Raw genomic sequence first — 26,020 nt, 5'->3', positions numbered from 1 at the left:
GCTTGAAATATTTGAATGTAACCATCAAATAAGATTGACAGTGGCAAAAGTGCGCTGAAACCCTAATAATGGTCACATAAGTATTATATTGATAAGCTTTTTTGAGGTTCTGCAGGTGTCCTCTCCGGTCCCTCTGCGTTTCACTTGCACAATTCTTATCAGCCTCTGGTACATATCCAAATTGAATTGTGTGTGCCTAATTGTTTCGACCATTTCTACCATGTCTCCCACTGTTGAAGTACTTTTGACCTTGAATTGTTTTTGGATCTGCTGCAGGAATGCTTAATGTTTATTTAACCTATGGAAACAGACAAGGCAGACAGTGGGCAGGTTATTAATAGATGGTTATTACAATTTAATATCAGGAAACTCCAATATGTATAAAAGATGCAAAAGTCCAGCTTGGGTGAATACATTTTATAGGCACTGTACATGTATAATTGCACATACTTAACTAGTAGTTACACCAATAGTTATAGCTTTGACATCAGAGCACCAAATACAAGTCTCGGTAACAGCGAAATTAGAAATCATGCTGCTTCTCCTATTTAGGCGGGAAAATGGTAACTCAAACTTAACATCTTCAGTTTTATTTTACTTGGGTCAAAATAAAGTAAGCAATACTTTGTTGGTTCAACTAAAGTTATTTAAAAAAAGGTTTATGTATTTTTCAAGATGAAACGACAATCGAGCCATGTGTACTCAAGCTGTTATCGTCTCTGAATAGCTGCATTTAGTTATAGAATTGCAATTGTGAATGCATACAAAGCAGTAGTTATTTGTTTAATGTAAAAGAAAACTATTTTATTTACATAAATTACAGGAAAGCAAACACTAATCTACATCAACACACATCCCTTATGTTCTCTAGTTGCCTACTCTTTCACATTCACTAAGGTTAGTCACATATTTTGTAGAACAGAAGGGCTACATTTATTTCATAACAATTTGTATCATTGTCTACAACATTTGGATATACTCACAGCACTGTAAGGACGAGATAAGAACAGCCTTTTGTTTGTATAACACTATTGCTTCACAAGCACCCATTTGACAACAAGACTCTTTAGGACAAGGCACGGTGCATTTCGTCTATCTGTAAAACAAGGATATCACAGCATATTAAATCTATACAAAAAGGCTTTACAAATGATACATACTGCGCGCTGTAGAAACATCACTTTCACAGTAAAGAGTTACCCTTGCCGCTGTCAGTCAGTCTACCCAGACAGAGCTATCTCTGCAGCATGTTGGATGGCATGGGGGCTCCGTCATACACCGCCCTGTTTCATGGAGGGATGAGTGATGATGGGATGGTGTCTTGTGCTTAGAGGGAAACCTTCTTTTTTTTTTTTTTTACAAAGAGGACGTTGTAGAATCCACAACCTCGCGGCCGTTACAGACTGCTGGCACATAGTTAGAGGCTGATCCTGGGAGAGGAAAAACAACAACATTAGATAGGTTAGAGTAGTTTTATTTCCATTTTTACCCTAAATACTTCCTCCTCCTCTGGCTGAGTCTAAATCGTTAAATTAAACATTAATTACAGATGACTTCAATGTCATTAGTCCAGGTGAAGGAATAACAGGAAAAATAGCATCATGCCTTTACATTCACAGTTGTTAAGACTAAAACAGTTTGAACTCTCATAGCTACAAAAAAAAGTAAAAGTTATAATAAGTGGAACAATTTATATGTTCTGTTTATTTGTGCAGTCTGTGCTGTGAATAGTCGTCATTAGACGTTATTTAATGAGTTTTAGATAAGAGTTTCTATTATCCAACATGAAAATAATTGTAATGACTGGATTTAATTGCTTGGCCACGCTGATGCAAAACCAAAATAATCTTTAAAAAAGTGTAATATTGTATAAATATTGTCTAATTACGGTGGTCTATTATGATGGTGTTATTGCAAGTGTTGCATTTAGGTCAGGTTGTCGATTTTTCCTTGATTGCATTGTTATGACTTTAAATTTGTGATGTAGATCCAGTCAGTAACCTTCATTAACACAGTTGCCTCTGCGCCAGTGTTTTCCCAATATTTCCAATACTAGATAGAGCACTAAGTGGCAGATACTGTGGATACTTGTACCTTTAGAGTAGCTGGAGCTGGGAGCGGAGGCAGTCGCTGACACTGTGGCACTGAAGCGGTTGGTTGTGACTCTCAGTGAGGTCACATTTTTCTGGGGCTGAAACAGGATGATGTGAACTTTGGGGGCGAAGAGGCAGCCGAGAACCACCGAGCCGCTCAGACTGACGGAGATGCACATGGTGGTGGTCTGCACCTGTGAGGAGAAAGAGAGTGGGTGATGATAAATATATCAGTCGGCCCATGGAGATCCTCCTTTTGGCTTCAAAGGGACTAATGAAGTTTGTTCAAAGGCCCCTGGCACTCTTCACTTCCACCCACACATGCATGTATGCATACACACGCATATACGCACACACCACATACTTATTCCACTATCTTGTTTGATCCAATCAGTTCACACATCTTTTGGCATTTCCTACTCCTAATCATTTAACCAAGCAGTCCCAAACCAATCAAGACCTCCCTGTTTTAACACAATATTATCCTGTATTGCAAATTGATATTAATAATACAAATTATGTTTTTGGTCTCACATGAATAAAATGTTGTAGCCTATGCGTGCAACTTTGACAGGTTTCTTGTTTCATGTGAATCAAATGTGGTTAAAACATATCAAAAGCTGTGTGGCCATTAAACCAATGTTTAATAATTGCCTTATCATGCAGGCATATCAAAAACCAAAGTCTTCAAAGTCTGTTTCAGGCTATTATTCAAGTAGTATTATGTGTGTGAAGTCTTCAATTATAAATGTTAGCAATTCTAATAGTGTATCTGTATGTGCATGAATATGAGGGCTAGAAGAAGAATAAGCATGAATAACAGCACAGCTGGCTGTCCTGGAAAGTCAGGGCCTTGTTAGTCATATTTCAGCTGCTAATGTGAGCTGACTGCTGGGGTCATCTTCCAGAGCCGCATCTCTTCCCACCCCACTGGTTACCCCTGCAGTCCAGGAACTTCTATTTGCAGAACCACAGCATGAAGTGAAATCCCTCCTAAACATACCGTGCAACAACAACCCTGCAGAAATATGCAAAGTCCTCATAAATCTAAACTCTAGACTACAAAAACAACTGGTGAAAAAACCCACCAAGGCTGCAGGCAATAATACTTCACTTGTCTTTTGTCCGCAGCTCCTTATCTCTTACAGCATTGAAACTGTTTCCATTTAACAGTTCTTTATACAAACAATTAGAAAGCACCAAAAGGACTTTGCTGTGTAAACCCTCCTGTGTTCTTACTCTAAAACTAAGGACAAAGACAATAAATAATTGAGTTAAAGCTTTGTGCCTTTTTAAATATTCCATTATGAGATTTCTTTGATGTTTTTCTTAAATAGATATCTTCACAATTGTCCGAAAGACATTTGTATCTGGATATAACTGCATATGATAAACTAATGCTGCACTTTTCTTATGTTTTATAATTCAGTATTTTAATTAACGGCAATTTCTCTTTTAAAATAGTTAACCACATATGCATTAAACAATGACTATTTTCCGTGCCGATGTTCACTTTCCATCATAAGAGGAATAAATGTAAAGGCAAGAGTATAAGTAACAGTTTCTGAAACCTTGAGTTCATCATGATTCACTGAGCAGCACGGCTAGTCCCCCATTAGAAGATGTCTGTGCTATCCAACCCTAATTTAAAATGTGGCAACTGAACCCACAGCCATTACTATTGTTGTCACACAGGACTAAAGCACCAAGGTCGCTGCTGCAGTACCAAACATCTCATTCTTTTAGATATAGATATTCTGTGCTGCCTCTCCGGTACGAAGACGTATATCCCACAATGCTCGGCTGGTCTCATAGCTCATACTGGGGATCAGGGAAGGTAAAGGTTCACAGTTTGGGATGGGGAAGGCTGATCACGACAGACATGAAAAGCCTGAGGTACCGCATGATGATAAAGCGTGTGAACCAGGCCTCCCCCATCTGTTTGCACAACAAAGGCCTTGTTGCACACCCTAAACAAATGCTGTGGCAACGGCCTTGATTGCGCCTAAGGCAGCGGCGCTCATAACTTACAAGGTCTGTCAGCTTCATGCCCGTTGGTTCGTCTTCCTTGTCTTGCTTTACACTGCATGGATAAATACATTAATATGCCCTTGCAGCTAAACATTTTCTACTTGAGGAACATTAAATGTATATTCAAATGTTTGGCCTGCTGCTGTACTTCAGACAAGTCACGTAATAGTTAAGCATATTCAACCCATTTAATTAATTCCATTAATGAGATGCAGGGTAAATGTGGCCTTTAGCATTTATGTAAAAACAGATTATGTCCTATTTCCTCTGAATATCATGGAGACAGTAAACTAAATTAGCCGGAACTCCATGTCCCCGATTACAACTATATTGTTCCTACAGGTCATATACCACCAAGTGAGTTCACTATAAAGAGCCAGTTGTGATTTAATCTCAGCATCTGAAACACAAACTGTAATAAACCTCCAGAAATCATCTTTTGCACTTGGAATGTGTCATTAATTATTTCTGATTCAATGAATCAGTTTGACTGTCATTCATTATTTCTGTCTGTATATTCCAGCCTGATGTGTCTCCAGAGTCTTTGTTCTTGTCTTGAAAGATCCTTCAGCCCACATGAAATGAAAGCTCGCTCTTTCATGAGTCTGGGTGACGATGATCAAATGGAATGTGATAGTGACACCTTCTTCTTTAGGAATGATAAACACACTAGGGAAAGTCATTTATAGACTTTGCTTACATTACATTGATAGGTTTTTAGATATATTAATTATAAATACTCTGTTGACTTAATAGAAAAGCATTTTCCTAGATAGTTACCCTGTAGTCGCTGGCAGTGACATAGAAGATGGGCTGGAAGGCGAGCCAGATGATGCAGGTGGTGTACATGGTGAACCCAATAAACTTTGCCTCGTTGAAGTTCTCAGGGCACTTCCGCGTCTTGAAGGCGTAGACGGTGCACAGGATGATGAGGATGCAGTTGTAGGTGAGGGACATGAGCATGCTGGTGTCCCTGCTGCTGCACTTCAGGGTGACCACGTTTCTCCTTTCGGGGCTCACCTCCTTCCGAACCCCTGGCACCTCCACCAGCAGCCAGATAACAGCCACCAGCAGCTGGCAGGAGATAAGAATGCAGCAGATTGCTACCTGGGAGGCGGGGCTGATGAAGCGCGGCCGCTGGGCTCCATCCTTCACCCCGCTGAAGATGCGAGCAATACGGTTGGTCTTGGTTAGAAGAGCTGAGTAACACACTGCGAAGGAGGTGCCCAGGCCTAGTCGGCGTAGGGTGCAAACAGCAGTGGAAGGCTTGGCGATGTAGATGAAGGTCATGAGGTAGCACATCAGGACTCCCAGCAACAGGATGTAAGAGAGTTCACGTCCACTTGCTTTGACAACAGGCGTGTTATTGTGCTTCAGGAACAGGCCCAATACTGACAGAGTACACATTATACCAAGGCAGGAGATGGTGACAGGTCCAATGGCCCACGCATCCTCCCACCGGATGTATTCTTCAGGCAGATCATAGCAGCCAGTCAAGTTATCCAAGGGCCACTTGCCGAAGCTGCAGTCAGCACAGGTGAACTCGTCGTGCAGGTACTGGTAGGCCTGACAGGGGATACAGATCCAGCAGCACACGTCTCCAGGCTGCATGCTCTTCACCTCGTTCTTCCTGCAGGGGTCGCTGCACTGCGAGGTGGGTGTCACGGAGTCACGCCAGGGTATCATGCTGGTGTTCAGGGTCAGGTTCTGGTCCCAGTAGCCGACCTTCCTGTAGACGAACTTCCCATCTTCTTTGTGGTAGTGAAAGATGTTGTAGCGGCTGATGCTGTCGCCAAAAGAGTCAAAACGCACCATGTTCTGTGTGTCTGCAGGTCTGAACGGAGCTGGTAGGAAGTAAAAGTACAATAATTATTATTTAAAGCTAAGGTATAGATTTAAAAAAGACTCACAAGTCGTGAGACAGTAAGACAAAGATATTACAAATGTACCTATATATAGCATCCTCCACACTGCTGAAGTATGGTAAAAGGTTATGCACATTCTACAAGTATCTTCATTTTCATTGGTGCTCTTAAACATTCAAATATCAACATAAAAAAACGCACTGTTCTGAGGTTATAATGATTATAAACACTCAACATACTTCTTTCCTGGAATTGAATCGAAAGTATTCATTCAAACCAATATTGAATATTCTCAGACATATGTTTATTCCCACTGAATCATCCATGCCTATACATGAATTATTTGTTTTAATGGAATAATTACAAAGCCTTTTTTCAGTGCTGCAGAGGAAATAATTTATTATCCCGATCCAGTGCCCAGCATATCTGCATTTCATTAAAACCTTCACAATTAATTTAATCAAGTTCTCAGATGTTCATAGAAAAAAATGGTGTCTCAATTGCTTCGATTGCTGTGCTTACCTTCAAACTTTGTCTTCAAGATGAACTCCTTGTAGAACCTTTTGCCATTGCCTGGTTTCATGGCATCGCAGACCTTGGTTTCGTTGGAGCATGTCGCTTGCCTCATGTTGTGCAGAGCATAGGCCATGGCATAGACTGCATTTACCACAAACATGATCTTGGACTCCTGCTCAAAACGTCCATCTCGTAGGCTGTTGTCACTACAGCCAGGTTCCTGCAGGCTGCAGCCAAAGCGATGCTCCCAGAACTCTTTAAACCACGGGTTCCTTGTGTTGGTGTATGGGTTCAGCTTGGTGAAGTAATCTTCAAACTCTCTAATGGGGTACGAGGCCAGCTCGATGGTGAAAGCCCGTTCTGCGGCCGTCTCACTGCCCCTCACCACACTCTCCTGCGCTCCCCAGCCATCACTGGCCACCCAGGTGAAGGTGGCGTTCATGCGAGCGGCGGCCACCAGCAGTTCCCGGGCATCTTCACTGCGGGTGAACAGGATCACCACCTTGGCGTTGGACTTCTGCTGCAGAGAGCGGATCACGTTATCGTAGCCCTGGCGGTTCATGGAGCGGCTCACCTTGGCTGAAGTAGCGATGCAGATTTGGTGAGTGCGGGCCTCCAACTGGAAGGCATCAATGCCAGTCTCACCATAGTCACCCTCTGAAGCTACTGTAGACACGTAACTCCAGTTGTAGAAACGCAGGATCTCTGCCATGGCCTTGGCCTGGTAGAAGTCAGGGGGCACGGTGCGGGCGAAGTAGTCGTAGCGGCTCTTATCGCTGAGCTTTGAACTAGTTGAAGCATAGCTGATCTGAGGGATCTGGAACAATCGCAAGAGGTTGGCCACCTGCACAAAGAGATGGAAAGAAAGTATATTTTGATCAGATATAATGTTATATTATGGAGTGACACTAACATTCGCAAGAAGCATGACATACATAAAGCGTTCCCCGATAGAATTGTATTGCTACATTGAGCTTATAAACCTCCGTACGGCTGAGGGGAATGCAGTGATGATTATCTGAGAGATTCAGTGAACACGATTGACCAATGTCACATTACACTAGTTATTATATCCATTGGTATTCTAAAATATTGATTATAGACACTTTAACAGAATGATACAGCTGCAGATGCCTGTGCTCAATCATCAACATTTATTTGGTTAAAATTGCATTGATGATTGCTGACAGTTGTGATTGCAGTAAATTAAAGTTTCCCTTATAATGAAGGCAGAGTCTCAGAATAAACTGAAGTCTGATCAAAGTCCTTAAATTAGACTTATTCAACAAAAAGCTGCATTGCTGCATTTCAAATCTCTCCAGTCTTGTTAAGCCTTTTTGCTTTCCATCTGGTCTGTAGGTGAAGTGGAGCCAAAAGGGCAGCGCTGCTGTCTGATGTGCTTCAGCTCTGTGTTGGAGACTGGCAGTGGAAAAAGCAGCAATTCAATGTTCCTCTATCTCAAACGGTTTACTCTGTCAGGGATCCACATCACCAGCAGCTAGCGCTACAAATCCTTTCACGGAAAGTGCCAGATAACAACCACCAACAATGGCACGACGATAAGAATTTTATCAGTGTGAGTCTGCTGTTTTTTTCCTCGACTTAAAGCCATTCTGTCAAGTCATTAAAGTCTCAAGACAGATTCTGCCAGAAGTTTTGATGCCCACCCACCCCAGACTAGTTTATTGATTTCCTTGTGGAGATAATAGTTGGTGGTGCTGAGATCAACAGCGGTGGATGATAATCTTTTACTAAAAACTCAGTGAGGAATCCATGTTGGAAACAAATATTTCATGGTAACATAAAATCATGGCAATTACCACCCAGCATTACAGAGCTGACAGGGAGCTGGTGAAAAGTTGTCATTTTGCAGGATTCCCCATGAGAAACAGTGGTGATTAGCGAATACCCATGAGCTTCAATATGACTATCTCCTCCCTCAGGCATTATGGTTTGCCTCGAGGCTTCCCAAACAATGGCTTCCCCATGGATGTAATTGAATCCTTCCAGAATCACACTAAGTCCCATTACAAGTATTGTCACAGTTATCTTATTCAGAAGCATTTAAACAGAGCAATCACTCATTTCTGTGACATTATAAGTCAATTAGGCTGTATGGGGACTTGGTTTGCATTTTTGTTGGCAAATGCCCTGAACATGCTACTCATCAACCGCTTTTTAGTTGGTTTGTTTTGGACTAGAATACCTGACAAACATTTTGATAGATTTGATACATTTTTGTCTCAGTTGATTTTCTCTCTAGACTATTTCTCAATTAAAAGCTTTTCTCTTGCTTTGTTTATTGATTTCCAAGAAAATTAGGCACATATAATAAACACAGGAATAAGAGTGTGAGTTTAAAAATAATTCCTTGAGTCGAGTGCAGTGCTTGCACATTTATAAAACAGGTGAATGTAATACCTTTCATTAGCTGACTTTTTTTTTTGACCACCATCAAGTAATTTTTTTATTTACCTTAATATTCTTTTTTGTGAACAATGATTGCTATGCTATATTTGAATAATTAATTATAGCCTACTAGCAAACCGAAACACTACACCTATGGTTCCGAAGTGGAAATGTTATTAAAAAAATACAGTATAATCATTACCATATGCTATTTAATTGTTCAATTAAAATGGCGAACACATAAAACATTATACCTGCTAAACAACAGCATGTTAGTATCGTGCTGTGAGCCTTTTCAGCATGCTGATGACTGTGACTAAAGTATAAATATAACCTCACAAAGGTTATGTACTTTTATCTTCCTTCAAGAGTTTTCTAGCATTTTCTGACCGCATACATCTAACCTCCTGACACATTCAATGCTATGGCGAGCCCTAATAAAAAGTGAAGCATATACATTACTTGACTGAGACAAACGGAGGAGACTGTTTGACTTGAATATGCAATTTCATCCCACTCCAGTATGCCTCAGAAATGACTGACATTACTCCTGATCTCTGATTGGCTGTGTGCTTATCCTGCACAACCCAAATACAAGAGCCAGCAGGAACCACAGGCACACTACAAGTTCTTGAGGGGATGAATGTAGTAAATATGATGTATTAAGACAAGTGCACTGCACCCACAGTAGCCCTGTCCACTGTTTACATCAGAATATAGGGCAGAGGTCTCATCAAATTAGACTTGATTTGCATTGTTCATGTATGGCAATGGCAATTTTAATGTTAACATGTAATACATTTCCTTACATGTTAACTCAAAGACATAAACATAGGACAATATGTAGCATATGGGGAAACCTAATTAGAGCGTTTACTGATTCATTTTAATTGCCTAGGTTATATACAGTTTACATTTTGTATGCAGCAGATACGAGGAGCAACACTGAGACAGTCAGTCACACTTGCATAGTAATAAGGTAGTTTCCTCTTGCAGGATTTTCAGACAGGCAGTTGGCCTTCATCAATTGATTCTTGAAAAAGCTTGACAGCGCACCTTTCAGGACGTTACTGGAGTGTGTGACAGTTACCGTCTGTTCGTCTTCTTGTGATGTTTCCCTCTTGCTCTCTTTATTGACAATTTAGGAATACAGCCACATAACTGCATTATACAGTCTTTGCTTTCATCGCACGGATTCCAAAAGCTCAACTCAACTCGCATCTAATTTCTTAATTATGTCATACCACTGTAGACGGTACCTTTCCGACACGCTGATTGACGTCAATTACCTACAACAACGTAATCATAGTTTATAGATGCTAAGAACTTTAGACTTTACTCTAACCTGAACACATCCATAGTAAAGACACAGCCCATTTTATAGGTCATTTGGAGCAACTGCGTCTTTTTGAAGTACCAATTAGGTGTTTTTAACGGTCCACTGGTTTAAGATCCAAAAGAGAGCCCCTGAACAATAACATGCCCTATTTACACCACATGTTCCCTGTATAAGAAGCTCTGATTATAGTGTAAGGCACCCTCTTGCATACATTATTATATTAACTAGTAAATTAATCTGTTGAAAATAAATTATCCTTACTTTTTGTAGATGTAGAAACCATTTAAACAGTGCCTATTCTTTGTGTGTATACAACTACACACAAATAATTGCTGTTCTTGCAAATCATTGCATTCATTAGATTAATGACGGCATTAGCATAACAGGTTATATCTAATATATCACGATGATAATGGCAAAACATTGTGCAGTGAAGGTCTTGTTTTGGTTCTATTATTTAGTAGGTTAATTAGTGAAACAGTGATTGCTTTCTTTAATGTTTCCAAAGGAGTTTAAAGTTTTGTATGCCTTATTCCCCTCTAGTATTCTGTTAAGGCCAAACTTTGTAGAATAGAGAAGCAGTAATATAGAACAAGCTCCATTATATACACATTGTGACTGTAATATATTTTATAGAGAGATTAATGCTGCACTGCAATAGCTTATGTCATGATATGTCAAGAAAAAGCCCAGTCCCAGACTACAAATATTAAACATTAAGTAGGTTTAGGTAGGCAAATAATTGGAGAGGCATATTGTATTATTATAATGCAGTGTATTTCATATTCTTCATATTACAAACAATAATTTCCAAAAGAGACTCGGTCTGCTGAGACACTTTGTTCAGACTTACAGAAACGAAACTGCAGATTAAAAAAAAGAAATTATTTAAATGTTATTCATATCTCACACTGCAGTGTAAATGTAACTGTTATGTATGTTTTATTCTCGTCTTAAAGTCTTTGTATCTATCTTTTTACATTGTCTTGTATTTCTCTTGTATAACACTTTGAATTTTTCTTTTTTTTAAAGTGCTATGAGTTTGACGGAAGAGTTCTTTACTAGAAGGCTGTTTTCGTATTCAACTGCTAAAGGGAGAACGTTTAATTCATTGATTTAGGATTTTTCAATTAAGGAAAAGTAGCAGATACAGTTTTTAAGAGTTTTCACACAAATTGGAAACAGGAATATGCAAAGCATCAGAATATTTATCTTTAAACATGCCTGTAGGGGATCTTTAAATAAAGAAATGCATGTATGTGTGCCAACTAGAAAACATCTATGAGGATCCCTGAGGTCCCTTATATTTCTCCTTCACTTTAAGCACCGGTGTAACACTTCTCTCTCTGTTCCCTTTGTGATCATAGGCTGATGAACTGCAATTTTTGGCACTTCCGTATAAGCTTTACCGCTCAACCCCGAGGGATGCAGCTTGTTTGTGACAGAAGCTGCTAACAACCACATTACATGACGAACAGCTGAACAATATTTAATGTGTGCTTAATGCTTATGAATTTACTGTGAATTTGACTGCAATTTCTTAGTTATTGATACTATAGCTTTTAAAGTAGTGAAACATGTGAAAGAAGGTGGACTGCAGTGTAAATAGGTTTCTTTTGTGTCCATATGATCAGTCAATACATCTAAATGTATTTTCAACAATGATTTTAAAGCTCCTCCTATATCATCAAGCTCTACTGTATGAGTTTGACGGTAATGCTTGATATGATGTGTAGATGCATCATATGTGATCCGGGCACTGAACGAGGATATGAGACAGCTGGAACAAGGGCTGTCTCTTACTCTTATATCTGTCATGATTTTTCCAACATGGAAAGTCCATCTGTATGTCCCCGAGGTCCCTGTCAAGCCGAGCCCTACAGTAGATATAGTATGGCATGCAGGGTGAAGCAGGATGTACAGTGCACCAGCTCTGCCACTTTAAAACCCTGCGTTGTATCAAAGGGAAACACAGATGTTGTATAAACAGCAGTCTATACTAAAATTGCGTTAGGTCAAAATCGGAAATAATGTTGTTGTCAATTACTGAAAATTAGATATTATTCCTGTTGAAGGGAAATCACCCAAAATTCAGCATGAAAGGAAATGCTGATAAAGCTTACTCTTAGCTCTCCTGGATAGCAAACATTCTTAAGATTCAAAAACGTAACTTTCCTTCTATGTATTTCTATGTGAAGAAATTGAATGGAGATCTTGAAATCAATATGATTTCCGAATACCATTTTGATTACATGTTGATTATTGGAATATGAATAAAGGCTTGCATGGCATTAGATATAAGAAACGTCATTATACTGCAGAACACCAGTGAGACTTAAAATAATCATTCAACATCAAAGGACACACTTCTTACCTTTTTCTGTGCTCATTAAGTTGGATTCAGTTTGTTTTCTCATAGACAAACCCGGGTACCGAGCATAAGGCTCTTCACAATGATTGCAGTTTCCCTCTCTATGCGAGGCTGATTCTTCCTAATTGGAAAGAAGGATCCACAACTTCTCAACGCTACACACCTGTGATGCATTCACTCTTTGCATTTGATTTGCCAACTGATATCCCAGCTCCAAGTTCTTCCTCAGTTCATCTCACTGCCAGAAAAGAAAAAAAAACAGTCTGTGCCGTTTGATCATTTATCTGCTGGTTCAGCTATCCACCTGTCCTACAGTTGAAGAGGATTTTTATTTCAATTTGTGTTGGATAATGTCACCCTACGCTTTAAACAAGATGAAAGTAACTGTTATTTAATGGGAAGACAAATGTTCCCCTATTCATTCTTTAACATATATTTGTGATGAATAATTCTAACAAGTTCCCCCTTACATATTGTGGTGTAGCGTAGTCTAGTGTTGTTCATTTATGACAGCGTGCTACCATGAACAAATTCGTTTTTAACGAAAAAGGCTCCAATCTCTGACTCTTTTTATTTTAACACCACGATAAACAGGAATATATGATCGAGTATAATATGAAAAACATGAATGTAAAAAGGATCTTGTAAACATTTGAAAGACATCATCTTTTATGAGACAGTGATGACACAATGGGTGGGGGCAATATACTGTAATATTTTTCAGTTAACTTTTAGACAGATTTCAGAATCGTATGTGATCTCATGTGTGGTAGCCTGCAGTATTGTATGCAAGGGAAAGCACATTCCTTTACAACTGACCTTAATGTGTGCTGTATTTGCAGACACACACACACACAAACACAGAAGCAGACATTCAACAAAGACCTAAACAGACTGCGATATGCACATTTAAACAGATATGTTTCAAACAAAAGATCACACTGCATATATTCATGTCTGTGCAGAGCTGTGACTTCATATTGGAGCTTGTATAGCTGCACTTTTTTTTTGTGTGAATCTTCTTGCATGCGCTATTTCAGGAGAAGACAATTCTTCACATTAAACTTACAGCTATAATTTCCACCCACCAGCAAAACAATGCTCACCACAAGAGCGACCTTTCAAAGCACTCTCAAGTACAAGGATACATCTGAGAAAAGAAAATACTCTTTATCATCTGCTAAGCTTGAAACATATAAATATTACTTCTGGCCTCTGGCACTTGTGAAATAAATTTGATAAGTCCAGAAATCTCCCCCCCGTTATTGAGTCTGAAGTACAGTGCTCCTGTAACACGTTGTTCTCAATAACAGCCACAGGTTTAAGCTAAGACTGATAATTTATTCCTGGGATACCGTGTGACAAAAACAACAACTCTAAGACAGACAAGATGAAGGGAATTGCCTATGAAAAATCAATGGGTTAGCAATATCATTGACCAAGGAGGTCTGGTTGAACAACCTTTCAGTGATAATAATGTTTCCCTTCTCTTTGAATGACATTCTGATGTGCTAATTAGGGAGCTGAGACGTGTTCTCCGAATGTGCTAACATTTCCAGTTAAAAAACAATAGTTTCTCGGAGAGGAGAGAAGAAGGGGAGAGGGGGAGTTGGAGGGGGATTCAGCCATAATATCACATTATAAACAAGAGCCTTTTGAAGTTAACACCAAAGCAAGATTTCTTTCCAGCCGCCTCACTCTGTGAAGACAGAAACACAATAAGATAGAGCCCTCTCTGGTTCTTCTGCACGACACAAAAACAGACTTAATAAACCACCGCACACCAAAAATATTAAACTGCAATATATGGTGGTACAGATATGAAGTCTTACAACCTTAATATTATTGAGGGTCTTCCCTGCAGCTTCTGCAGTGGTTCGACAGAGTTTGTCTAATGGTCTTAAAGGATTTAGTGGGTGTTTTTGGTGTATTTTGGGTTATTACATTTTGTGGATCGTAGCATCTCAATAACAATCATTGGACGGCTCATACAGACATATTACATTGGCTGTAGAACTTTCTGGAAAGAAAAGTATTGTTCTTTCGTGGTTATTACATTAGCAATAACTAATAACTTTCCGTGTAGATGCACTAAAGGTTGTTTGCAGTAAGTCCTAGTTGAAGACAAAGTTCTGAAAATCCCTCTAAGCAGAATTTGAATGATGAACTTCAAGATGAAAACCTTTTAATTTATAAATGTATTATTTTAACCGAGAAAATGGTGCGGATAGTTTAGAATGTGACCACTCCATGTGGTCTATGTTCAATTTGTAACGTGTAGGATGTTAGGACTGAGTCATCTCTAATCATGGTCCATTCTATATGGCAAACATCCCAGATGGCATTAAGGATTCATTTTTGAAAGATTAAACAGTGAGAAGACTACAGGGAGGACAAAATACACCAGGATGAGCAAGAAGATGATGAAAGCCTCCTAAAAATTGCTTGGCTAATTATAAAAGAATCCTTTCGAGGCTGAGGAGAATCTGGCTCGTCTCCCACCATCTTTCCCACATCTCGTCCTTGGCCCCGTCACAGGCAGCGCCAGCCTCCTCTCCACACGCAGGTGGACATGTCCCTGCCAGCCAATGGGGATGCACCCCACAGATGGGAAAAGAAGATCCTCTCAAAGTTCCCCGGGACCATCCCTGGCACATTTCCTGCTCAGTTTTGTAACACTCTTCGTGCCCCCAAAGTGCTTTTCTGGGATAAAAAGGGACTGTGTAAATCAGTGACCTCTCAGAAAAATCCCACAACGGGCTTCTCTGCGCTCTCACGGCTCGATTCATTATAACGCCCGGGAAGTGAAAGGGGCTGACAAAGAGGCTGTTGAGCATAGTGACAGTAGAGGTATTTATTGAAATCCATACAAGAACACTCAAAAGCAGTGAGTTTCTTTTTGTGAATGTGCAGTTGCTGAATACTTATTCACTCTTTTCAGGCTTTTAAAAAAACATGCTGTTCTTTTGTCAAAGCATCATCAGCTTTACAGAGGGGAAGATCTATATTATCTGCTTCTATGTACTGAAGGGGCTTTAAATGTCCGGCAGTGGCTCAGTCAGTAGGGGCTTGGACTGTGAGCCGTAGGGTCGCTGGTTCAAGTCCCCGACCAGACCTAAATATAGAGTGTGGACCGGTACTTGGAGAGGTTCCAGTTCACCTCCTGGGCCCTGCCGTGGTGCACTTGAGCAAGGCATCCCCCTTCCCCCCTCACTCCCATTGCTCCCCGGGCGCTGTACATAGCTGCCCATTGCTCCTACTACTAGGATGGGTTAAATGCAGAGAACACATTTCACTGTGTGTGCTGTGTGCTCTGCATGTGTGAGGGTTTCATCCCTCCGATTCTCTCTCTAAATGATTCCAACCTGAGGTGGACATCCTCTGCTTAGTCTGTCTGAACTGTTTTGGCCATGAATGTACTCTCCATTCAGCTTCAGCATGCTGACATATAGAACATTTCATCAATGTAGACTTTTGTCAAACTTCTCTGGATCATATACTGATGGGTTTTAGCAGCCATTAATTAAGGGAATCGCAGTTAAAATTCAACTTATTTAAACAGTGCTTCCCAGTTTTTCTTTCTGTGGAGATATGGGTCATTATAAATGAAATGCTGTTCCAATTTGCATACTCCACAAGAACAGTAAGACATGTGGTTATTCATTCTGTACATACATGTTAGCAAGGAACTCAAATGTGTGTTGAGACTTTTACAACTTATTTGCTGCAGAGTCTGCAATCAATGTTATGCTTATATCAGTTTGCTATAGGCTAGCTTGAACCAGGATTTACAGTAGCCTCATCCTGTCCAAAACACCCCATAATGCCACTATTAGTTGTTTTCATTTTGGCCTTTGTATGGATCCAAAAATCAAAATAAAGTGTATGAATCAGCAAAGAAAATGTTCTTTCTTTTTTCCACTTTTGGAAAAGAACTGTTTTCTATTACTCATGCTCATGACTATCATGGCCATCTACTCATATACATCTCATTGGCACATTTTTTAAAACTCCTTAACATCAGGATATGATTTAAAATAAATGTAATATGTATGGAAAACAGGATATTTGTGTGGACCAACCAGCAGCTGTAGAGCTTTAGAGCGGATGTATTTCCGTTACAGTGAATGGGTGCATTGTTTTAGCAAGGAATAAAAAAGTTGTTGCAAAACACTTAAAATTGGTTATCAAGTATAAACTGTGATAAATAACTTTTATTTTAGCACTAGCGCAACACAAGGACCTAACAGGACTGTAATGCCTTAGAGCTTTGTAAGACAAGCATATAAATACTGAGTTGTGGTTTCAGCATCTGTGGTTTTTGAACTTGTGTCATTTTGTTTTCTATTTGGGTAAATTGGGTTTAACTTCTCTCTTATGCTCTTTTCATCATTAAATATATTATTTATGGATTAAAATACATTTCACATCCAGAAGTCCCACCCTCTTCTTTGCTGAGCTGGTCAATGTTCTCAATCTCCATCTCTTTGTTGGAAAACACTGGAATCCATTCCTCGGCATCATCTTTAAAAGCAACCGTCTAAAACTGAGTGATATGAAATACATTTATTAACTTAACACTTTCAACAGCTATACCTGCCAATGCCATCTTCATGTCATATTGTTTACCCTTGATCTGGATGCATAAACACTACTGCATATTCACAAGCAGTGATTCAGTCATCGTTCCAGGTATAATATAAAATATTCATGTGATGCTTAATGTATGTCATGTGTGAAAATCTCCAACGTTAGTCATGCTGCATGTGTAATTGTTGCACGCAGCACATGTTTGTTATCAGCGCTGACCTTTTTAATGGACTGTATTAAAGGATGTGTCTTGCATCATAAGATGTTGCTAAAACAAACAACTTTGATATCCTCTGTGTGTGTGGGTCATGTTGAAGAGAAGGATTGTCTAGATACGGGGTGCCTTACGGGGTGCTCTTAAATCACGCAGCCGGTAATCCTATTTGTTTAACCAACTTTTGAATGAGAGACAATTATTATTTGAACAAGCCAATCTGAAGTGTACCTCAGTGTGATGTCACAATGAGGGTCTGTGACACTACCAACCACAATAAGTGCTAGATGTGGATCACTGGAAATCCATTCATTTTTTGTAAAGTTAAAAACCTTTAGTGGAAGATGTCACTATGGTAGTTTATAGACACAAGCATGTACACATATTCATACTAATTTGTCACAGAAATAGAAGACACTAAATGACAATAAATTGGATATTGTAATTCTTTGTTTAAGCTACAGTATTCTGACATAGCAGGCAAAATAACAATGACGTTTTTGCAAGATGTAGTGTAATCAGTCTATTACTCTATTTAGTCAAGATGTCATATGTTTTGTATAAGGGAATTCTATTAGCTTGGCAATACTGCAAGTAGAACAAGGAAATACAATGTAATATGAAAGGTTATTATCTGAAAGCATTTAAAGTCTCTATGACTACTGCATTAGGTAGAGCCACAAGCTTCAATTGTTTTTTATAGTTTACTTTGCTTCAATTTGAAAGATAGAGCTTATGTGCGTGTTTATGCATGTATGTGTGTTTTTTTGTGTGTATAATGAATGTGTTGTAAAAAAAACGAGTTCTAACTCGACACAGTCCCGACGACACTCAGTGCATCATAGTAATTATGGCGTGTGAGGGCAATCAGAATGAATTCATTATGCTCAGATGCATCGCCTCTGGCAACCTTTCGTGTGTGTGTGTGTGTGTGTGTGTGTGTGTGTGTGTGTGTGTGTGTGTGTGTGTGTGTGTGTGTGTGTGTGTGTGTGTGTGTGTGTGTGTGTGTGTGTGTGTGTGTGTGTGTGTGTGTGTGTGTGTCTGTGTGTGCGTGTGTGCGTGTGTATGTCCGTTTGTGTGTTCCGTGTGTATAAAAGGTCAGTTTTCTTTGCAAGGCGGAGATGAAGTTGCTGACAAAGTGATGGACTTCTCTGTGAATGTGGATGGTTCAAACAGAATCCTCCCAGGTGGATCCTCATTTCAGCCACAGCTCAGTCCGCTGGCTCGGTAAAAATGGAGATGCAAGGCATTTTTTATTTAATTATCTGTGTTTGTGAGTAAATGTGTCTGCATGTTAACAAGCGTATCCATTAGCTGCAAGTCTAAGATGAAACACTGGGTGAGGGAATCAATTAATGAATTTAGTGTGGGTTTTCTGTGAGGTATAAAAGTTTTTCAAGTAAGTAGGTAATACTTTAAATTACAAGGCATAAACAATGAAAAATGTTCAAATGGGGGGCAAACAGACATAACTAAACTCACTAATAAACAGAATTGCAATGAAGAACATATCAAGATTATACAAAACTAAGTGAGCGCCAAACCCGGTTTCAGTGATTAAAAGAGAATTGAATAGTTAGTAAAATCGTGGAAGAAAATCTAATATTCATAAATCCAAACCTGACACCTAAATCGGGGGTGGGGGGGTGAGGTTCAGACTAAAATATTTTGAAAGTTAACACCTCTGAAACTGATGCACAGCCTCATTATCTCAGTTGCTATTCCTGGTCAGGGCAGGAAAATTACGTCTATTAACGATTGACCTTATCATACCAAAGAAAACCCAAGCCTATTTCTAGAAATTAATTGGTTTAAAACTCTGGATTACAACCATTGCTAATAAACATTTTTTGGATATTTTTGGATATTTTCTGCCTCTACAGGTCTCTCAATAAAAACAATGACAAAAGACAGATTTGGTGGCGTAGTGAAGCATGGCATCGTGGGAGTTTGCCAGGATTTCCCCAGGAGCCAAATTCTCTGCACAGGTCTCATCCTCTCCAATACAGCTGGATCGGAGATTAAAACCATTTAAAACTTTAATTAAAGCAGTTTCACATTAATGTTTCCCTTACAATATTATACATTCAAAGTCTTGCTTTCTGTAACATATGTGCATCACAACTAAGGATGAGTTGAGAGGAAGGTTACTATTGCGGCTTTATGGCTTAGATAGTTGAGTTTGTTTATTACCTGGATTGAAACATCACTGTAGGACCCTCCAATGACCCCAGAGATGGCCAGTGGAACCTCGTTTTGGACGGGTCTGGAGCCGTCTGGGCAGATGAAGCCTGGATCGTGCACTTTGGTGAGGGAGGCCCTGACGAAGTCTAGAGACTGCTCCAGAGCATATGTGTCCTTGGAGCAGGTGTCCAGGATGTGGGCCCCCAGCTGGAGTCCGGGAAGGATGTGATCGCTGGCGTTAATCTCATCAAGTGCCAGCAGCATGGCCTCCAGCCTCTGGATCCCCCTCGCCTCGTTGATCTTCCCGCAGTCCTCTGTGCCATCGCCTTTTTGGTGCACCGGGAACAGGCCACCAATCACCAAGTCCCCGTCCAGGATGATCTCACGTTTGGCCGGGGGCGGTAATCTGGAGATGTTGGGCAGGACCCCCGGTATCAGCAGCTCCAGCAGGAGCATGTGGAGGGGCCAGTAATGTGCAGAACTGGCCCCTACCTTTGGCCTGAGCACTACACTCAGCATGGTAGGAGAGGGTTGAGGGCTTCAGCTGGCGGGAGTAGAGAGGAGCTGGAGTTCACAGGGACTGGAGGCAGATCACATTGAAGTCTTCTCTCAGCATGTTGGATATTTCCTGAGTGAATGAAAAGAAAAGCTAATTACCCAGCATGAAGTCTATCTATCTATCTATCTATCTATCTATCCATCCATCCATCCATCCATCCATCCATCCATCCATCCATCCATCTATCTATCTATCTATCTATCTATCTATCTATATATCTATATATATATATATCTACCTATCTATATCAATGTAAGGCTATATGAAACAGAATAAACAGAATTGCCTGTTACTTTCTTTCAACTTTTCGCTAACAGCGTTATTCCAACACATAAAACAGTCACATGAAGGCATAATGAAAGCAGCCAGTTCATATCCAAACTTTATTTTCTTTGGTTCTTAACTTTTTTCGTATTGATTTTCGCCCAATGTTTTTTTTTTTCTCAGCCTAATGCAATCTTTGCGGTTTTTTCAGGAGGCTGAAATTAGGCTACAAATCTTATGAGTTACTGTGTGAAATATAATCACTGCAGTTTTATCTGAAAGACAAACTCTGCTGAGTGACCACATCAAACATTTATAGATATTTAAGGCACCTCTCAAGTGAAGCGTCATTTCCAAGCTTACAACTGAGATATCACACAGACGGTGGTTCTCCTCAATGGCTGGGGTTGCTATGGAAACATGGTGGGTGAAAAATAAGGGTTGGACTGCAGGGAAGTGGGCAGTGAGACATGTATGCTAATATAGATTCCTATCATGTGGGGGGCTACAGGTTGGGGCCTCACTGCGAGTTGTTATGATGTCTGATTAAGGGGTGGCCTGCTTCAATCACAGAGAGGAAACCAATCCAGTTTCTTTCAAACACAGTCATTCATCACATCCATCAAACACACTCAAGTTCAGAAAACAGATTTAAGCTGCCCTGGGATTTATAATGACTCATAATTTACAGCCTATTGGGACTATTATTAATCTCTCTTTAACAAAGAATATATTATGAAGATTAGTCACATTACTTGAAAGAAGAGTGATGTTAAAATGACACATTGAATCAACAAAACGTTTTATTTTAGTGTGTTTTTGGACATCAAAAAAAAATCCAACCTCATATGAGAGGATTCACGTTGGTAAGCCTGCAGAGCTTGGCTGCAGTTTTGACTACAATGTGCTGCTGTTCCCTTATTTATTAACAAACCGTGGGGGGCTTATTAGACACTCTTCCTATTCTGACAGTGTTGTCACTGACAGTATAACATTACACAAAACGTGTCACTTGAAACCTAAATGTATTATCAGATCTATTATTAGAAGCTCTCTTAAAAACTTTTGATCAGTGTGTCCTGTTTCCCTCCATAGGGGGATTTACAGAGAATAGGTTAAAAATACAGCTTCTGCAACTACATTACTACACTACGTGTGTGTGTGTGTGTGTGTGTGTGTGTGTGTGTGTGTGTGTGTGTGTGTGTGTGTGTGTGTGTGTGTGTGTGTGTGTGTGTGTGTGTGTGTGTGTGTGTGTGTGTGTGTGTGTATTAATGTCCTTTTGCAGGGACATTTGAAGAATTTCCTGTGACAACCCTGAGCGGTTGTGCAAGAAAAAATAGAGAAAAGGATAAAAAGTGTAACGAATGCTGAAGGTCCCCCCAGATAAATATTGCATCAGGTTGTGGGTAGGAAACCTCATGGCACATTGATAAATAAACTACCCTAAATCCAGAGGAGAGGAATGTAAAATCTGTCTCGGGCACGCTGTGCGTTATAGACAGTCGCCGCAGGTGTTCAATATTTCTACGTCACATTTGCCCTATTATAAGAACCAAGGTGAGAAAGTAACTTGAAGAGTTCAACATTAAGAGTCTAATTGCTCCTCTGTGCTGTCTGCTAGAGCAGATGGGGGCTTTCTGGTTACAGGACTAGGTCAATGTGTGAATTAATGGTGCAATAAGGAGAAGCCAATTATGCAAACTAGGCCAAAGTGAGAATAGCGGTCCAGGAGAGCCTCTATCAAAACCTTAAAGAAGTGCAAATATATGCTGATATCCAATATTTTAAACACTTGTGATTTCAGCTTGAATCAGGCTCTGCTAAGTTGCAAAGTGGACTAGATCACATCATTAAAACTATCTTGATGTAGAAGCAGCTGTCACACTCGCACTCAGGAGCTGAGAGAGTCACTCGCTCCCGAGATGTCTGCACACAATATTCCCTCTGAAAGGCAAGTTCAAAAAGAAACAGCAGTGTGCTCTAGTCAGCTTTGAACCATCAGCTAATGCATTACTGCTCCCACCCAAGATGATTTCGCCAGAGAGGCTTTGAAAACACCGGTCCTTATTGTCTTATCCAAATATATCTTAAGTGTAACATACTATATGACTCACTGCAGTGTCTTTCAGCAAGGACACTGATTGGCACGCACATCATGTGTTATGTATGTATCATGGTTTAAATAAAATGCTGTTAATTCTTTGAAAAATGTGCTGGAAATAAACACAATTTTTTATTTTATTATAAAACAACATCTACAATTCCAAAAACGATGTATTTCATGTCTTTATTAAAAGTGTGATGTATGATAACATTATTAATATTAATGTCAGTAACATTGCCTCAAGCATTTAGACTTTGCCCTCAGGTTAGTTCAGTGCGTAGCCTTTTGTTAAATGCCTAAACGCTCATGACATGACATTTAATTTAGAGTCTAATCCACTACACATGAATCATTAAGCCTGTTGAATAATAACAGCCGCAACACTTGTCCCATAAGATTCATCTAAAATACTGTGAGTAACACTAATAGGATGATAATTTATCGCGGTAGAATATTTTGTGCTCATTCTTATGACAAACTAAAGAAGATGGATTATTGGCTAAATGTCATCCTTTTCCCCATGAATTTCTTTCCATTTAAAATGACAACAGCCGGTTTTCACATAAACCAGCGATCCAGTCAGAAAACACAAGACAAATCACTTGTGCCATTTACCATTATGGCACTTGATTATCATCTAAAGAAGCTGTTGAAAGCGATATACCTATTTACTGATAATAAAACACCAAAATGAATGTAAGAAATGCAGCCTCTCTACTAATCATCTCCGTCATTATATCAACACTATTGGGGAAACAGTTTATCCCTCCACCTGGACTTGTCAGCTGAAGGAATTAGGATGCCTCTGTGTTGGCCAGCAGCCGTCTGAATTGTAAATTTGAACATAGATCAAGTGCATAATTTCATCAAAATAGCACAGGGAAATCAGTCATGCTGTTTAGCCCTCAGAAACATTATTTATTGTGCTAATATCTCACCTGGATGTTTATTCATAAGAAAACGTGTGTGTTTAAATTGCCAAGAGACAAAGTGCAGGTATGAGAATGAGTGAGGCTACAACAGGTTGGTGGCACCATCTAATGATAACATGATAATCTAATTCATGCAGACAGTTGGTGGCATTACAGTAATTTATAATAATCAATCTATCACTGTCCACCTCTGAGAGAAATCCCGCTCCATTACATTCTGTGTGATCTATCAGCTATTTGATGCATGGGATTGTGGGTTTGTCTATTATGCCAAATCAGATTATACCATTCGTGAATCTTTGCAAACTGAAGAAAACAATTACTCACACAGCCGGATGCAATAACATTGTTAAGGGAGCTGTCTGAAAACAAAAGCTCTGATTGGCTCAAGGAAAACAAGCAATAATTTTGAAGACAATTGTGACTGTGCTGCTTAATTGCCTATAACAACTTCACATATTTATCCCAACCTATGCTATGCAGTCACACTGGTGTTGGATGGTCTTATTGTGAAGAACACTAATGGTAAAGTTCAGATATATTCTTCTTCAAAAATGCACATGTTGGGAAAGATATATTAAATTGTATTATAATGGATTTAATGGCAGTAAAGTTAAGGTTGTTGGATTCTGCATCAAATCTAACTATAAGAAGAAAACCATTAAACATGCATAGGTAGCTACGTGGGACAGGCAAATACTGAAACAAAGAGTGTTCTGTACGTGGGGAAGTCATACTGCTATGTTAAAATCAAAGTTATTAAGTGACCATGTCTTACCTTATAGTAGCACTAGATGTATCTTGCCGGATTTTTCTGCAGGTCTCTTTTCCAGTCGAGCGACAACACAACGTGCAGAGCTTTAAGTGACGAGCGGAGTCCAGATGTTGTTCACTTTGAGCATGTTTGCCAGGCAGCGGTTTGGATCTGTCCTTGGTTCTGAAGTGTTTTCACAATGGCGAAGTCTGACAAACTCCTTCGGTGCTCTTCAACTTAGTGCCTGCCAGCCACTGTGTGCACAGCAAGCCTTCAGACCGGAGCTATACAGCCCACCGCCCAATGCTCATGTGTCCACTCGCATCGATAGTAATGATGGGCGACGGATTCTCCTCTAAAGCCTATGTGACTGCCTGGACTGAGAGAGGCAAGTGTATCTAAACTAACCTGTGATTTCACTTTTGTTTTGCATTCAATATCCTATGTGTAGTCGTTTCTCTTCGGGTAGTGAATCAATTCAACTTCAAAACAAGAGCTGTGAGGAATCCTCCCGCGCATGCAGCCGCTCTCTGCAGCTCCACAGCTTTAATGAGTGCAACGAGTGGACGCTGCAGAATCCTCCCTGTGCTTCACACAGTTTGTTTGCAAGGCACTCACACCACTAACATTGGAACAAATCAACAATACTGAATAAAAACGTGTGCTGGATGTATGCAGGGGTAAAGAATAAACACAATGACGAAAGTGCATTATTTTTTAACACTTTGGGGACAGATATTGTACAGTATGTTGACCCAACTTTTAATGATAACCTCTAACCATCTTTTACAAAAATTGCATTGTAGCTTTTCTTTTAGGAAAATGCATTTTCGGAAATGAGCAACTTGTTCCCCCTCAATAAAGGCTGACTAGCTCCTCATTCACCTCCATCTCATTAAAATGGAATAGCACTCCAGATGAGTGGCACTTCACAAACTCAAGAGGGAACTTGCACAGTTGTTTTTTTACTGAAAAGGCTGAAAAATCCCACACAAACAAAACTCTAAAGCTAAATTGTTTACATCCTTTAATCTGCAGTTTAGTCCATAGAATGAAGGCCTACTTGAGCTCAAGGTTGAATCAATACAGAAAAGAGCAAATTTGTCCAAAAGTGTTGCCACAAAATAACCATGAAAAAACCCACTGTTTTGATTCAGCGACATGTATTTACTATTTAAAAGCACAGCCAGCAGTGTAAAACTTCAAAGTCTCACTATAAGGTGAACTACAATGTGCTGTTCTAGCAAATCATTCAGCAAAGATAGTACAGCAACAAACTGCACTTTCCTTTCCTCATCAAAAACAATATTACATCAGCAACATTCCTGTTGCATAATTAGTGAGGAGTGCAGGAAAAAGGTCTGCTGCACTAGTTTGGGTTATGTGTCCAGTTCTCCACAACACAACTAGTTATAATTCAATCTGTAAATATTCAGGCAAAAACAAGAAGTTCATTCAGATTTGTTTTAGCTTTATTGCTCACCTTCTCTGTCATCTTCACACACTGAAGCACCACCACCTTTCCCCACTTTGTCGCCTCGCTGTCACCCTCCTCTCACCCACACTACAAAAAACATCGCACCATTTTCAAATGCTCCATAGCAACTAACACTAACAATACTTTGTGGTTAGAGGTTGGGAAAATAAGAACTTTCTCTGTGTACACTGGCAATTAAAATGACGAGCGGGTCCTGCTTGCATAATTCCCTCAGTTAACACAAAGGGACCAATTTCCTCCTGAAATAGAATTGTAGTTTATATTACAATAGTTGAAAGCATGTGGGTGGAATGCGAA

General features: G+C 39.7%; 1 protein-coding gene across 2 annotated transcripts; it reads right to left on the bottom strand.

Moving 5' to 3' along the window:
• Positions 1–402: 402 nt before the first annotated feature.
• grm2b (glutamate receptor, metabotropic 2b) lies at positions 403–24,735 on the bottom strand. Of its 2 annotated transcripts, XR_004556627.1 has the most exons (7): positions 24,250–24,735; positions 19,622–20,240; positions 6,512–7,349; positions 4,905–5,968; positions 2,095–2,287; positions 1,201–1,430; positions 403–1,096 (listed from the first exon to the last, which is right to left on the bottom strand). XR_004556627.1 is itself a non-coding variant. In XM_034139333.1 (6 exons), exons 2-6 carry the CDS (start codon positions 20,129–20,131, stop codon positions 1,357–1,359), a joined length of 2,679 nt encoding a protein of 892 aa, XP_033995224.1. In that variant the 5' UTR covers positions 20,132–20,240; positions 24,250–24,735; the 3' UTR covers positions 403–1,356. The 2 variants fall into 2 exon arrangements, 1 of the variants encoding a protein (XP_033995224.1); XM_034139333.1 differs by having other exon boundaries at positions 403–1,430.
• Positions 24,736–26,020: the final 1,285 nt, after the last annotated feature.

This window comes from Trematomus bernacchii, unplaced genomic scaffold, assembly GCF_902827165.1.
Source record: "Trematomus bernacchii unplaced genomic scaffold, fTreBer1.1, whole genome shotgun sequence".
Classification (NCBI taxonomy): Eukaryota; Metazoa; Chordata; class Actinopteri; order Perciformes; family Nototheniidae; genus Trematomus; species Trematomus bernacchii.
Note: the sequence above shows the minus strand (reverse complement) of the source record. Positions and strands in the feature narration are given on the sequence as shown.

Excerpts from the sequence above, each read along its gene's own strand:
- grm2b (XM_034139333.1), bottom strand. The coding sequence starts at position 20,131 with ATGCTGAGTGTAGTGCTCAGGCCAAAGGTAGGGGCCAGTTCTGCACAT. Across the intron at positions 7,350-19,621 it reads ACAGTGATGTTTCAATCCAG|GTGGCCAACCTCTTGCGATT; the intron begins GTAATAAACAAA and ends CTCTTTGTGCAG. Across the intron at positions 5,969-6,511 it reads CTTGAAGACAAAGTTTGAAG|CTCCGTTCAGACCTGCAGAC; the intron begins GTAAGCACAGCA and ends ACTTCCTACCAG.